Source organism: Saccostrea cucullata, unplaced genomic scaffold (genome assembly GCF_032062105.1).
Source record: "Saccostrea cucullata isolate Sc308-1 unplaced genomic scaffold, CSIRO_AGI_Scuc_v1 ctg7062, whole genome shotgun sequence".
Lineage (NCBI taxonomy): Eukaryota > Metazoa > Mollusca > Bivalvia > Ostreida > Ostreidae > Saccostrea > Saccostrea cuccullata.
The window spans coordinates 18495-32587 of record NW_026927968.1 but is presented as its reverse complement, the minus strand read 5'-3'; the positions used below and the strand labels follow the sequence as shown (position 1 = coordinate 32587).

At 34.6% G+C, this 14093-nt stretch overlaps 1 protein-coding gene across 1 annotated transcript; it reads left to right on the top strand.

Moving 5' to 3' along the window:
• Positions 1-13100: 13100 nt before the first annotated feature.
• LOC134276033 (rho-related GTP-binding protein RhoQ-like) lies at positions 13101-13821 on the top strand. The gene is made up of 2 exons (XM_062758323.1): positions 13101-13230; positions 13346-13821. Exons 1-2 carry the CDS (start codon positions 13101-13103, stop codon positions 13768-13770), a joined length of 555 nt encoding a protein of 184 aa, XP_062614307.1. The 3' UTR covers positions 13771-13821.
• Positions 13822-14093: the final 272 nt, after the last annotated feature.

The window sequence follows — 14093 nt, the reverse complement described above, 5'->3', positions numbered from 1 at the left end:
CAAGTAGTTTCACGGGAAAGATATAGGGAGGGGTAATGTACAAGATGTATATATTTCTTTTCATAAAATCTACCTGGTGAAAAAACTGAAATTCAGCCTTTTTTACTCTGAATATTTATGTATCAGCACCATTTCAATGGTAGATATTAGAAAAACATAGTTATTGTGCGTCTATTACACTGCATTTTGTAACACTGTTGCATTGCATTTGTTATATATACGTGTAAAAAAATTCTAAAACAAGGCAAGATATATATACAAAGATTTTGATGAAACAAAAATATGAACAGTTTAGCTTAAAGTAATTATTCCGCAAGTTCTGTGGTCTATCATTTGTCATGTATACGTGTAAACAGTTTCTAAAACGAGGCAAGCTATTGACAAAGATGTTGATGAAACAAGACTATGAACAGTTAAGCTTAAAGTCATAATTCCGCAAACAATAACCTTGCAAGCAAATATAATCATGATTAAGTCAAATAATCATGATTGTTTTTTTTAAATAATAACTGTTAGGTCATTATTAATGCACCAAATTGACTACAGTTCCCCCCTTTTTACCAACCATGTAGTGATGTCACTGTTAAGGTACATCATAGAAGAATGTCACCTTATTATAGACTCACGTATTTCAAACTGAAAATCTGCGGCAACGTAAAGGTTTAATTAATACGTAAAAGTTTATTGCCTGACGTCACGGCGTCAGGCTGTATAAGGATTAATATTTGAAAGATCCGAAACTAATAGAACATACCTAGAGAGGTAGATTTTGTGCAAGCTGATTTACATTGGAATTCTTTACCTGCATTTTAAAAGAAACGGTTTTTAGAAAAAAGAATGATATTACTGAGGCACAATACTGAGTGTTGCATTGAACAGTTATTCCATGTGATTCACCGTTTCAACATGTCCGTGTATCCTTTTTTCTGCATTTCTATACTAATGGATCAGTCCATTCATATTCTACGAAAGGGGTGAATCGCTCATTTCGCGCCAAACGTCACTTAGTAAGCTATCTTCGTGTCTTTTCCTTGGATTGTTCTATTGTGTGAATGGGTGTGCTAACTTCTATGCAATTAAATAGAGTTTGTCCTTTTAACCTTCTTCTAATACTTCAGAAATTCATCTACAAATTTTATCTCACTCCTTTAAGTAACATATCGTATATATCAGTATATGGACATGCAACACTAAAGAAATGATTTTTTCTATTTTGTTTCCCAATCCCGCGGTTTGTTTACTACATAAATGGACTAATCCTATAATATAAAACGCAGTTCAACAAGTCATGGTCTCCAGATGCATGAACATTTGTCCCCGTTTCAGATGCACACAATAGATAAGAAGCCAGTATAAAATCTTGGATTTTTCTTTCCATAAAGGCCTAAATATTGAATTTTCTTATTTCATTCTCGATATATGCTAGGGGCACTACCCCCCCCCCCCTCCTTCCTCTTTAAGGAAAAAAAAACATAAATCATTACTACTGTTTACTTCAGTGGAATAAGTACACTCCGACAAAATGTGTATTTTTAATTATATTCATCTTTTAAAATGTTTAAAATGCATGATTTCATAACAGATATAATTAATAGGTGTAACAGGTCGAGACCACTACCTTATGTGGAAGGCAATTTTCAACACGTGACGATATCTCCGTCACACCCGTTCGCCAATCAAGTGAATGAGTCCCAAAGCATGACGCTCTACTACAATGACTACGTGTTTACGATTCAATGGCGACATGTGGTTTTCGTCGGTTTCTGCATAATATTCACTTCGTCACCGGAAAAACCGTAGAGCTTATTTATCATTTTTTAAGTCCGAAATTGAAAGATTACATTCCCAAGACATTGCTCCATGTTCACATTTAATATTGGAGTTGTTTTAGATGATTAATAGTTGCTTCGAAAGTTCGAATAATGTGCAAACGCTTTGATGGTTGCATGTACATTAAAAACTTCTTGATAATATTTAGGGGTTAAATAATAACGAGGCGGCGCGAGCTCAATAGACTAACGTGTACGAACGGATGAAATTCGGGTTGAAATCTGCACATTGTTCCAAGAAATGTTTATGATTCCACGTGAAAAAATTCCAAACTCCCAATAATCCTTTGCGGTGCATAGCAACATGATGGTTTAAACATAGCAACAACTTACTTGAAACCAGAAGTCTCTGTCGAGACTGAAGCTCTACTGGTTTGTACTTATAGCAAAGGAAGAGAAAAGTAATTTTAAGCAGTTGGGAATTGAAACTTTTCAACAGCAATAAATAGAATAATGATCCTTGATTAAGTCTCTTTACGTTCTTAGTGTAGTCTACTTGCATGCCACATTATATTATAATCAGACTAACACTATATTTGAAGTAGCATTTTGAGAGTATTTAACAAAAATTTATATTTTTAGTATTCGTGGCAACACCGTTCATTGAAGTGAAAAACTGATACACAGAATTATGTATCTTAGTGTAGTCTACTTGTGTGCCAAGTTATACTGAAATCAGACCAAAACTCTAGGAGGAGAAGCATTTTGAAAGAATTTCACAAATATTTCTATTTTTAGTAACCACGGCAACACCGTTCATCGAAATCAAAAACCGATTTATAGAATTATGTATCTTAGTGTACTAGTCTACTTGTGTGCAAAGTTATATTGAAATCAGACCAAAACTGTAGTAGGAGTAGCATTTTGAAAGAATTTCACAGAAATTTCTATTTTTAGTAACCACGGCAACACCGTTCATCGAAATCAAAAACCGATATATAGAATTATGTATTTTAGTGTAGTCTACTTGTGTGCCAAGTTATATTGAAATCTGACCAAAACTATAGGAAGAGTAGCATTTTGAAAGAATTTCACAGAAATGTCTATTTTTAGTAACCACGGCAACACCGTTCATCGAAATCAAAAACCGATACTCAGAATTATGTATCTTAGTCATAGTGTAGTCTACTTGTGTGCCAAGTTATATTGAAATCTGACCAAAACTGTAGGAGGAGTAGCATTTTGAAAAATTGTTTACAGACAGACAGAGAGACAGACGGACGGACGACGGACGCATTACTATCGCATAAGCTCTTCTGGTCTCTGACCAGTAGAGCTAAAAATTACAAAGAACGGGTTAATGCAATTTCCATGCCATAAAAACTATCGTCTGCGTCTAAGTCATCAGTAATTTTTATTTGACGTCATACTTTCGTCACTTAATCGGCTCGGGTATTTCCGATTTTGTCGGAAACTTCCGAGAAGTTTGGAATCTCGATCCTGATGAATGGGAAGTGATTTCTTTTTCAACATGTTTAATGTTTTGTTTTGTTCTCCCTTTTTCTTTTTTTTTTTAGTATGAACCGATGATAGGCGTTTAAGTTTAAGTTTTGTTTTAGGTTTTGATAGTAAATAACTGCGCTCGCCCCAACGGTCACACCGTAAAACATATTATTATACCTCATTTTAAATATTCTACACAACACGTTATCTGATTGGTTCTAGGTTATCATGTGATTGGGCCGTAAACCTTATTTCACGGCCGTCGGCATGCTTTTCATCATATTCCACCTCTTCAGATACATAGTGAATTTACCCGCAATAATTATCGTTCGTTGAAAGAAAACTCCCGAGAGTAGTAGACGTCACAATAGCCTGCTTTACGTCACAAAATTGATGATGAAGCGTAGACCAAAGGGTTTTAGTAACTTTACGTTAAAAATGAAAGTGAATTTGAGAGCGGTACCGAATTTGAAAGTTTATGTTTATTTCAAAGATTTTGCTTGTTTCGGTATAATAAACAATTCATTGCATGATAGTGAGGGAAACATTGAGACTTATTCAGCCAAGAAATATATTTCCCTCGGGCGAAGCCCTCGGGGAATATGATTTTTCTTGGCTGAATAAGTCTTCATATTTCCCTCACTATCATGCAATAAATGTATAATAGCGCACCTTATATAAGTTTCCGAGAGACAATTCTAGTTGGTCTTTATTTTTCAACACAGCTGAGTACTTGTAGTAGCCCACAATGCTTTGCGACTCATTCATCAGTGGGTAAAGTAAAGAGATAGCTAATTTACATGCAAATTTAGGCTGACGTCAGAAAATCTAGTGGTCTCGACCTATGTAATGTAGGTTTCAATTTAGATCCAAGGGCAGATCACTCCACTTGCAGCCCCCCCCCCCCCAAACAGAATAACACCTCTTTACTATGCAGTGTAGAGATGAATCTTCTGTAAGTTAAATAGGATTTTATTTACACAAGGTTTTCAAAATATAAAGTAAGAACATATTTTAAACCCACTCAAGTATTACTTAAAAGGTTTATCACTCCTCATGAATATATTGATTGATTTAGTCAAGCAAGCTTTTTTGAAAAACTGTTACTTGTTACACTTAGCAATAGTGCTTGAGTAAGTAAGGAAATTTTCATGCATAATTAAGGTTTTTAAGAAAAAAAATTCATTTGAGGATGTAAGAAGTAATACCATAACAATCAGAAGCACAGAAATAACAACTGAACATCATTATTTAACTTTCTATAATAAAATGTTATGAACAAGTTCCCATTCCCGAATCATCAGGCCCATTGAGGAAAATCGTAAGAAAATGCCCATTTAAAAATAAAATATCTGTAAGGATAAGTAGTGCTAAAAGAATCAGTGTAAATGTAGCAAGTTTATTCGATTGAGATGGTTTAAAATTTTTCATAACTTGAAACGTGTCTGTATCACAGTTGATTGAAAAAAAAATCATGCCTTGTGTTTATTTTTTTTCTGTAGGAAAGAATTTGATGTGACTTAGAGGACATTTACATCTTCAAATTACTTTCAATCTTTCACTTTTTAGACGGGGTCACGTGACCCCGTCTATTAGTTTACTGTCAGAGGTCTCAAAACGGAAGCCGTGGTGTTAACACATGAATTAAATCTACGCTATATAAAAGAGTGCAGAAATTGTTTTGATCAAAATATAAACATTCTGTATCAAACTTAACAAAGTGATATGAACTTTTTTTTAACTCAAATCGAACAAAGTATTTTGAAAATTTTAAACTGAAAATATTAATTGTAAATCACACTTGTAAAGTACAAAGTACTCTCCTGCGTATTATTACGACTGCGTACGCATCATCCATTGTTTACTTCCAGAAAAATATTAATTCGTACCCGGTGAAATTCGGACATTTCAGAAAGGTTTCCAAACTGAGCAATTATTGAAATTTCTACTTCAAATGAAATGAAAAACGTGAATTTAAATTATTCACAGTTTTGTTTTAGTATGTTAATAAATAATTAAGTTGTTTTTAAAGCTCGTAAAAAAATTCACATTTGTAAAATCTAGCATGAAGATTATTTTAACCCCGTCTTTTAGTACTGTCTCAGTACTTTGATTTTCTTATTGTAGCCAATGGTTTCGTTGACTTTAACGAGTTCGTTTCGATGATGATCAAGTTCCAAAATAGTAGCACTGACCCTGAAGAGGAGATGAGAGAGGCCTTCAAGGTGTTTGACAAAGACGGAAATGGCTTCATAAGTGCCCAGGAGCTGCATACAGTGATGTGTAATCTAGGGGAGAATCTATCAGAGGAGGATATCAAAGAGATGATTAAAGAGGCGGATCTCGATAAAGACGGGCAGGTCAACTATAACGGTAAATTATTATCATACATGTATAAAAATCGATGTGACATTTGAGCTTACAAACACATAAAGAAATTAAAAGTGCAGTATTCTTGTCACGGTCAAATGCAATTGTAATTTAAACAGGTCGGGTACACTACCTTACATGTATATGGAAGGCAATTTTCAACACGTGGCGATGTTTTCGTCACGTTCTCCAATCAGTTGAATGAGTCTCTAGGCATAACAGTCTACTACCAATCCCATCATCTCGGGTCTTTCCGTCAGAGGTCGGAAAAACAACCTCGAATGTATTAACATCACCGGATGTTAAAAAATACACATTTCCTGTTTATATAAATATAGGAGAGAAGGATTTAAAAGTCTCTGTGGTATATTTTAGGTATTATACCTCATTATAAATATTCTAAACAACGCGTTATCTGATTGGTTCTAAGTTATCACGTGATCGGGCCGTAAAACTTCATATTTCCCGGCCGTCGGCACGCTTTTCATCATATTCCACCTCTTCGGATACTTAGTGCATTTTCCCGCAAAAATTATCGTTCGTTTAAAGAAAACTCCCGAGAGTATAGTAGACGTCACAATAACCTGGTTTACGTCATAAAATTGATGATAATGTGTTGACCAAAGGGTTTTATAGTAACTTTACGTAAAAAATGAAAGTTTTGCTTGTTTCGGTATAATAAACAATTCATTGCATGAATGTTCGGGAAACATGAAGACTTATTCAGCCAAGAAATATCATATTCCCCTTGGGCGAAGCCCTCGGGGAATATGATTTTTCTTGGCTGAATAAGTCTTCATATTTCCCTCACTATCATGCAATAAATGTATAATATCTTTACATTTGAAATAAAGTTAAACTCCATGTTCCACAGAAAAGATTTCAAAGTTTGTGAAAGGGGGTTTGTAATGGCGTCTACGTAATATATACGAGGTCGTTTTTCAGCCAGTCGGAAAGGCCCGAGAAGTTGCGATTGAGTCTACTGCGGGTTTACGATTCAATGGCGACACGTGGTTTTCGTCCGTTTACAGCATAATATTTACTTCCTCACCGGAAAACACCCTACAGCTTCTTTTTCATATTATAAGGCCAAAATTCAAAGATTATACTCCAAAGACACTGCTCCATGCTAACATTTAATGCTGGAGTTGTTTTAGATGATTAATAGTTGCTTCAAATACCGTAAAAATGCTTCGACGTTTGCATGTACGTTAAAACATTTTGTGATATTGAGGGGTTAAATAATAATTGCACACTTTGTACTGCTGTCGAAAACTATGTACACGTATTCCAGGTGAAAAAAGCAACTCTCAATGCTTTATCGACACGATAGCACCTACGTCGGTTTAGGCCGATGTATTATAAGTTGATATAAGGCTTTTTAAAGCATATTCAGTAAATGGGAGCATAGAAATGAAAGATTATACATCATTTTTAACATTTCTTTCATAAATCTAAAAAAGAATTGAAAATGATTGTCCAAGGGACAATTGAGTACTTGTAGTAGCCCATAATGCATTGCGACTCACAACTAATTTACATGCAAATTTATGCTGACATCAGAAAATCAAGTGGTCTCCACCTGTTTAAGAACATGTATATTTTTAGCTCACTTGAGCTTTTCTGATCACATTTTGTCCGTAGTCCGTATGCGTGTTCCTCTCCATTTGGCCATTTTTAACCAAACTTGAAAACCTCTTTAGATGAAGGGGGTTCAGGTTTGTTCAAATGGAAGGCAATGCCCTTATTCAAGAGGAGATGATTCAGAAAATGCGAAAATTTGGTCTCAATAACCAATGTGCCACGAAAGATGAAAATTACGGGGTAAACTACGAGGTAGTTCATTCAAATTTGTTCAAATCATGACCCCCGCGGTAGAAGGAGGCAACAAGGGGAGCTAAAAGTTTTATATGGGAATATATAGGAAAAATCTTGAAGGATCATCCTCTCAAGAACAGCAAGGTTGGTCATATTTATATGAAAGTATTCTCAGGTAGTGTAGATTCAAGTTTTTCACAATAACTCCCGGAGGTAGGACAGGGCCACAAGGGACGATCAAAGTTTTACACAGAAATATATAGAGGAAAAAATTAAATTTTTTTACTCAAGAATAGCACAGCCATTATTGGTCATATATTTATTCACATTTTTCATGTCATGTCAAATAGTACAGATGAGGTTACAAAAGTTGCATCGAAAAAAAAAGATTTTATCTATTTTCACTAACGGAAGGATACCTTAAATAAATCAAAATCATTGCAACTCATATATAAACATCCAAACTATACAGACTCCAAAATAAATAATTAAACAATTGCACCTTTAGTTAAAAGCGGGGACAAAATGAAGGATTAATTATTCATTTCGAATATATTGGAACTTTCAAAAGGCTATCTCAAAAACAGATATGCGCTGGTTCGTTATAATGTGCAAGCTACTCGGCCAATATATCGCAGGTTTTTCATAAACCCTAGAATCAGAATGGTATAATAAGTATTTGTACAATTGGTGTTTTATACGTCCATATATTACATTATATTAAAAAGTATTTTACAAAATTAAGTTGATTGGGATTGATTGTATATTGTTTACCGTCCCTGTCGAGAATTTTTCACTCATATGGAGACGCCACCACTTGCCGGTGGAGAGTTACTAATTTTATCCTATACTCGGCACTCAGGGCCATTGAGCAGGGAGGGATCTTTTTCGTGCCAGCACTTACTGCGACAAGGGAGCTCGGTTTATATGGTCTCATCCGAAGGACCGGTCTCCAAGTCCCACAGTGGGATTCGAACGCGCGACGTAAGGATGGACTTCAGAGCAGACGCTCTAATCACTGCCCCAAGCGGGCGACGAAGTAGCAGGACTATATACATGTATCTCTTTCAGCTATAAGTTTGGACCCCAAATATTGGATTAGGATTAAAATGGCTTTAAAAAGTAAGAAATAGTCAGCCCCTGAAGGACTGAAGGCCTAAAATACTTCATATGAGCGCTGTGGCTTATGAGATTTTTAATCTTCGTTGTGATACTTTTATCAAGATCTTTTGTTTCAGAATTCGTGAAATTGATGGTAAACAAAATGTGAATCATAGTGCAGCAGACATTCTTTCCAAAGCATTCCTCGACGTATTGGATGTGAAAACCCTCATTCCAAGTCCTATATTTAGCACACTAGTACTTTGTTCAGGCAGGCCTTATGGTGGGATTCATTTTTGTTTATTTCTGTTTATATGTGCGTATGTCCGTACCATACATACCAAACCTTAATGACAGTTTTCTCAGTAACTACTCTTCGGAAGATGCTCAAAAGTTAAGCAAAAACTTTGTTTTTTTATATGGTGGGATTTTTTTTACGAATCTCTTCCTTTTTCCCTGTGACTCTATGTAACTGAATTTGTGTGTTTACAACAGAGTAGGGTATCATTCCTAAGCAGTGCCTCGCAGAGTTCTTGTTTTTACCAACATTTTATTTCAAAAATAAAGATAGGCTCAAATATGGCAGATACACATTTGCTGAAATTTTCAACAAATTCGCGCATTATTTTTTTTTTTTTAGAAAACCCTCATCCGTGAATTTAACGAACAACAGAAAAAAAGATAATGATTTATTTTGTTTTCCTTTGTGAACATTATGTTCACGTATTCTGTTAATTTATTTAAAAGTCCGCCTGTATTTATGCAACAACCACATTAGGATTCAATTTTTTCGATTTAGACATATCTAGACTTAGGAATGAGGAAATCAGATATTACATCATTTCACAACAGAGAAGCTTTCACAATACAATTGAAACATACATGTATACATATATGAATGTACGTGCAAATTCCATTTATCTTATACTGTATAATTATGTATGATAGATTTAATTCTAAAACTGATTCAAGCTTGTCATTTTCACTATTTACTTGTTTTGTGAACAGTTTTGCTATTGAGACTACATAGACAACTATACATGTATGAATGCAGTTTGCATATTTCTTATGCTTTAATTCATACCATAAGCAAGGTAAATCAAGAGTTTGTTTTAAAAAATATGATGACCAAATTTATGAATTTTATATCTCAGCAAAAAATTCTTCGACATGATTTTAATGTGCAGCCTCTGGTCAGCAAGGAGTTAACATTTTGAATTGAATATTCTTGCTTTGGATTTCACGAGAGATGTTCAACTGTTTTGTACGTCAACAATAAATGAAAAAAAAATCAGTACAATTTTTGAAATGTTATCATTATATTTTTACATTCAGTATAATTTTCTTTATGAAATCCATTAGAAATTCACGACGTTCAAACCTCTATAACACACGCGAAACCTTGTCACCGCGCGTTAGAATACACACTAGGAAATATATGCATTTTCAATACTCTAGGAACACCAAAATGTACATTTTTTGACACTATTTGATAAAAAAAATTTACCCTGTTAAATTAACGTAAAAATACAACAAATGTGCGTTTAAAATTAATTTGTCACTTTTTTTTCTCTCGCAATGTTCGTTTGCGTTATTTAACTTTGCAACGTCACAAACGTCAAAAACGGCTCTTACGTCTATAAAGCACACCAGTTTTGAAGGGCGCTTATTTCACATTAAAGATTACCGAAATAAACAATTATGAAAAGAATAAATTAGAGAATGTAAATATAAGCATTGAATTCATATTTTGGGATGTCTTCGGTCCTATAACACACCTGGACGTCCCGACAAACTATCATACAGCGCTAACGCGCGGTATTCAATTTGTCGGCACGGCCAGGTGTGTTATAGGACCGAAGACATCCCAAAATATGAATTCAATGCTTAATTAAATGTGAAAAAGGATTAAAAGTATTGAAAAGATGTTCATTTTTATTCTCCATATCTTTGTTAGGATCTCTTATTATAGGTTACCTACGAGTCTGTCCGTCCGTCAGTCTGTCCCACTTAGTTTTCCGCACCTTTTTCTAACAGCTTGCAGATATTGAGTTGATTTTTGGTATGTGAGTGTATCATGATGAGCAACAGAACAGTTTTGATTTCGCTTCATTGACTTTTGACGGAATTAAGGCATTTTTAATTTTTCATAATAAGGTTTAAGATCGGGTTCGTGCTACACTAAATTAATGATCCGAACGAGATTGTCATGTTAAAAATTATTTTAGATTTAGAAGTTTACTGGGTAACTTTATAGAGATCAACTATTATATAGAATTATATCCTACAGTCCCGGTTAAACGACAGAATGCGTAACGTGTATACTATATCGAGAATTTTTTTTTAATAAATGATTATAAATAATATAATCAAAAGCAACGACGAGAACTTGATACATGACTTGTGTAAATTATGTTGAAATCCGTTTTACAAAAAGTGCATTGCGTCATATAAATAGCTAAGGATTAAATTCTTTTTTTTTTACAGTAAATTTATGATTAAGGATTACTTGTCCGAATACCAGAACAGTTCTATGTTGTGAATAATTGTTCGGGGTCCGTTCTATTAAGATATAGCCTAGTGGTAGAGCGTTCGTTTGCTGATCCGGAGGCCTGGGTTCGACTCTCTTCTCGGCGCCGCGTCAAACCTAAGACGTAAACATAGGTAGTGACTGTTCCTTCGCCAAGCGCTCGGCATTAGAAGTGAAAGTCACGGTTTTTTTTTTGGATATGACCTTAAGAACGTAGGTCACGGTAGGCGTTGGCACGATAAAGAACCCTCACAGCCCTGAGTGCCAAATATAGTCTAAATTTGAAGCCCTTCACCGGCATACGGTTACGTCTAAGTAAGATAAATTCTCTAATGGGACGTTAAACAATATACAATCAATTAATCATCTAATAAGATATAAGCGATAAGCTAAATTTCTAACAGGTGACTTCACGCCATTGCAAATATCGATATTGTAGTTCCGAATGTCAACATGGTAAATAAGAAGCGAGAAGACGTTGAAAAATCAAAGTACTCAGAAGTACAGAGAGCCGGGCTCATTTACAGAGTAGAATGAATTTCTTACATGAATCACGTTTATATTCTGATGAAAAAATTATTTTAAAACTATCAATATAAATGATAAGACACTGACAGTGAGTTTTTCAATCCTAATACCACGGTCTGATTTTGTCAGAATCAGAATTAATCTGGTACCGCAGCTGAATGTAAACAAACAGGCCAGTCTCATTCCCTCTCCTGCTTTACCTCGTATGTGTGGGGAACTACGATTACACAGATTATCAAAAATCCTTACGCTACACTAATGAACTATGTTCTTTGGCTTTGGACTGAAGTTTTCAAAGTCATTACTACTAATGTTTATTTATATAGATAAAACTTCGTTTTATTTTTGCTGCTTTATTTAGCGTTTGTATTATCTCAAAAGCAGTTGAACGTAAGAACTATATTTTTGCACGTAACTTTAAAATGGCGACTATGGGGTTGACTTCCTGCCTTGAACAGGATGATATAAGCCGGCAATTGCTCTTTGAGCAATAAGCCCGGCTAAAAATGACTTGAATTTTCGTCTTTATATGGATTATTTATTTAGATATGTCAAATTTTTATATCAAGCAATTTTTCTTTGGTTATAACTTTTGCACCAGAACACAAATGCTTTCAAATGAAATATCTTTTTTTCTGCATGATGGAAAGACAATCAAAGAGAAGGGTTTTTCTTACATCAATGGTAATTATTTTCAATGCATATTCTTTTGTATTCTTCAAAATCGTTTCGAAGCAATTCTAATTCTGCAATTTTTTTGCAACGTTACGAGTTTATGGGAGACATTCTAACTGTGGCGAGGGACACAGTTAGATTATTCTAACTAGGTGACAAACCTTGCATAGTTCAAGTTTGATTTTTTAAAAATATATACAAGCTGTTTTGACCGAAGCATGCTTTATGTATAATGACATTATTTTGTCTCTTTGTAAGTCAGATCGACTTAATTCCAAGATATTTCATTCATGAACAAGTAATTACCGAAATGTCCACATTTTTATGGGCACTTCTTCATAAACATGAAATATAAATGATATCCTAAAGGGAAAAGGGGAACCGGTACATATATTGCTTAATCAATATGCTTGTTCATTTAAGACTTCCTGCCAAATCTGCAACTATTTAAAGTTTTCCCAATCTTTTCAAACCCCTATACGTACAGCCCAAGTCCTGTGAGTATTATTCATTTGATGAGCATCTTTCTTGAGGTGGACAGAATACATCAATTGCATATTTGGCATAGTCTATCATCATTTCCTTTCTGCTTTTGCCATAATGTTTAACTTATTTCTTTTTTTTCGCACCAATGAAATATCAAATATTTATTTAATATGAAAGTTTTCCCGCCTCTTTTTCTCGACATTTTATGTATCCTTAGCAACACCGCACCAATGTACAGGTAAAAACAAATAATACTCTCAAACTCGTGCTATAAAAGCTAGCGCTTTGTTCCCACCAACACATTTTAACATAACACGAAGATGTCAGTTCCAGATTTGAAATGCTCTGTTGTTGGTGATGCTAGAGTTGGCAAGACTTGTCTAACCAAAGCGTTTATTGGAGAAAAGGGTGATGAAAAATATACTCCAACTATTTTTGAAAATTACTATGGTAAGTTTAAGTTTTAGTTTTGTGTAATACACATAGTATTTGTGTCTGTGGATTAACGTCTCATTCACTGTAATAATATATACAAATGCATTAAGATGGTTCTTTATTTTCTTAGGGGAAACTTTCTGTAGAGGAAAGAAAGCCATCGTGTCAATTTATGATTTACCCGGACAGCATGACTTTGACCAGATGAGGCGATTTGCCCTTAAAGACAGCAATGTCGTCATCATTTGCTACGATGTCCAGAAAAGAAAATCATTCGAAAATGTCCAGTCTGTGTGGATTCCGGAAATTCGACAGTTCCTGGGAAAGACTATACCAATTGTTCTAGTGGGAATTTTTTCTGGTAGAAATCAAGCAAGAAGCGTGTCTAAAAGAGAGGCTATCAAAGTCACCTCCCAAATGCGAATTCATGACTACTTTGAGATATACTCTGACGATAATGTTGAAGTATCCTGTCTGTTTTCTTGTGTCGCATCTATTGCAAAGAAAACAAAAAGACACCATTCGTCCTTTCTTCGACGTATGTTTATAAATTGACACTCAATCAAAGTCTATGGGTGTTATTTTATAGTTCCAGATGAATAAGAACATGACCTGAGCTGAACCTAAATGAAGCCAGTTGAACTACAGAAATGTGATAAATGTTCTCATATGATGGCCTACAAGATATTGCGAAATGTCCTGAAATTCAAATCTTGCAAATAAAAGGTCGACGCGTGACTCAACGCTCAAGGACGAAGAAAGAGAGATAATTTCTGAGAGAAGAAAGACATAGAACATGAAGAAAAGAGATGTAATTATTGAGAAATTCGATGTATATTGTTTTTTCATACTTTTTGTTCTCAAAGTGTTTTGTTTTT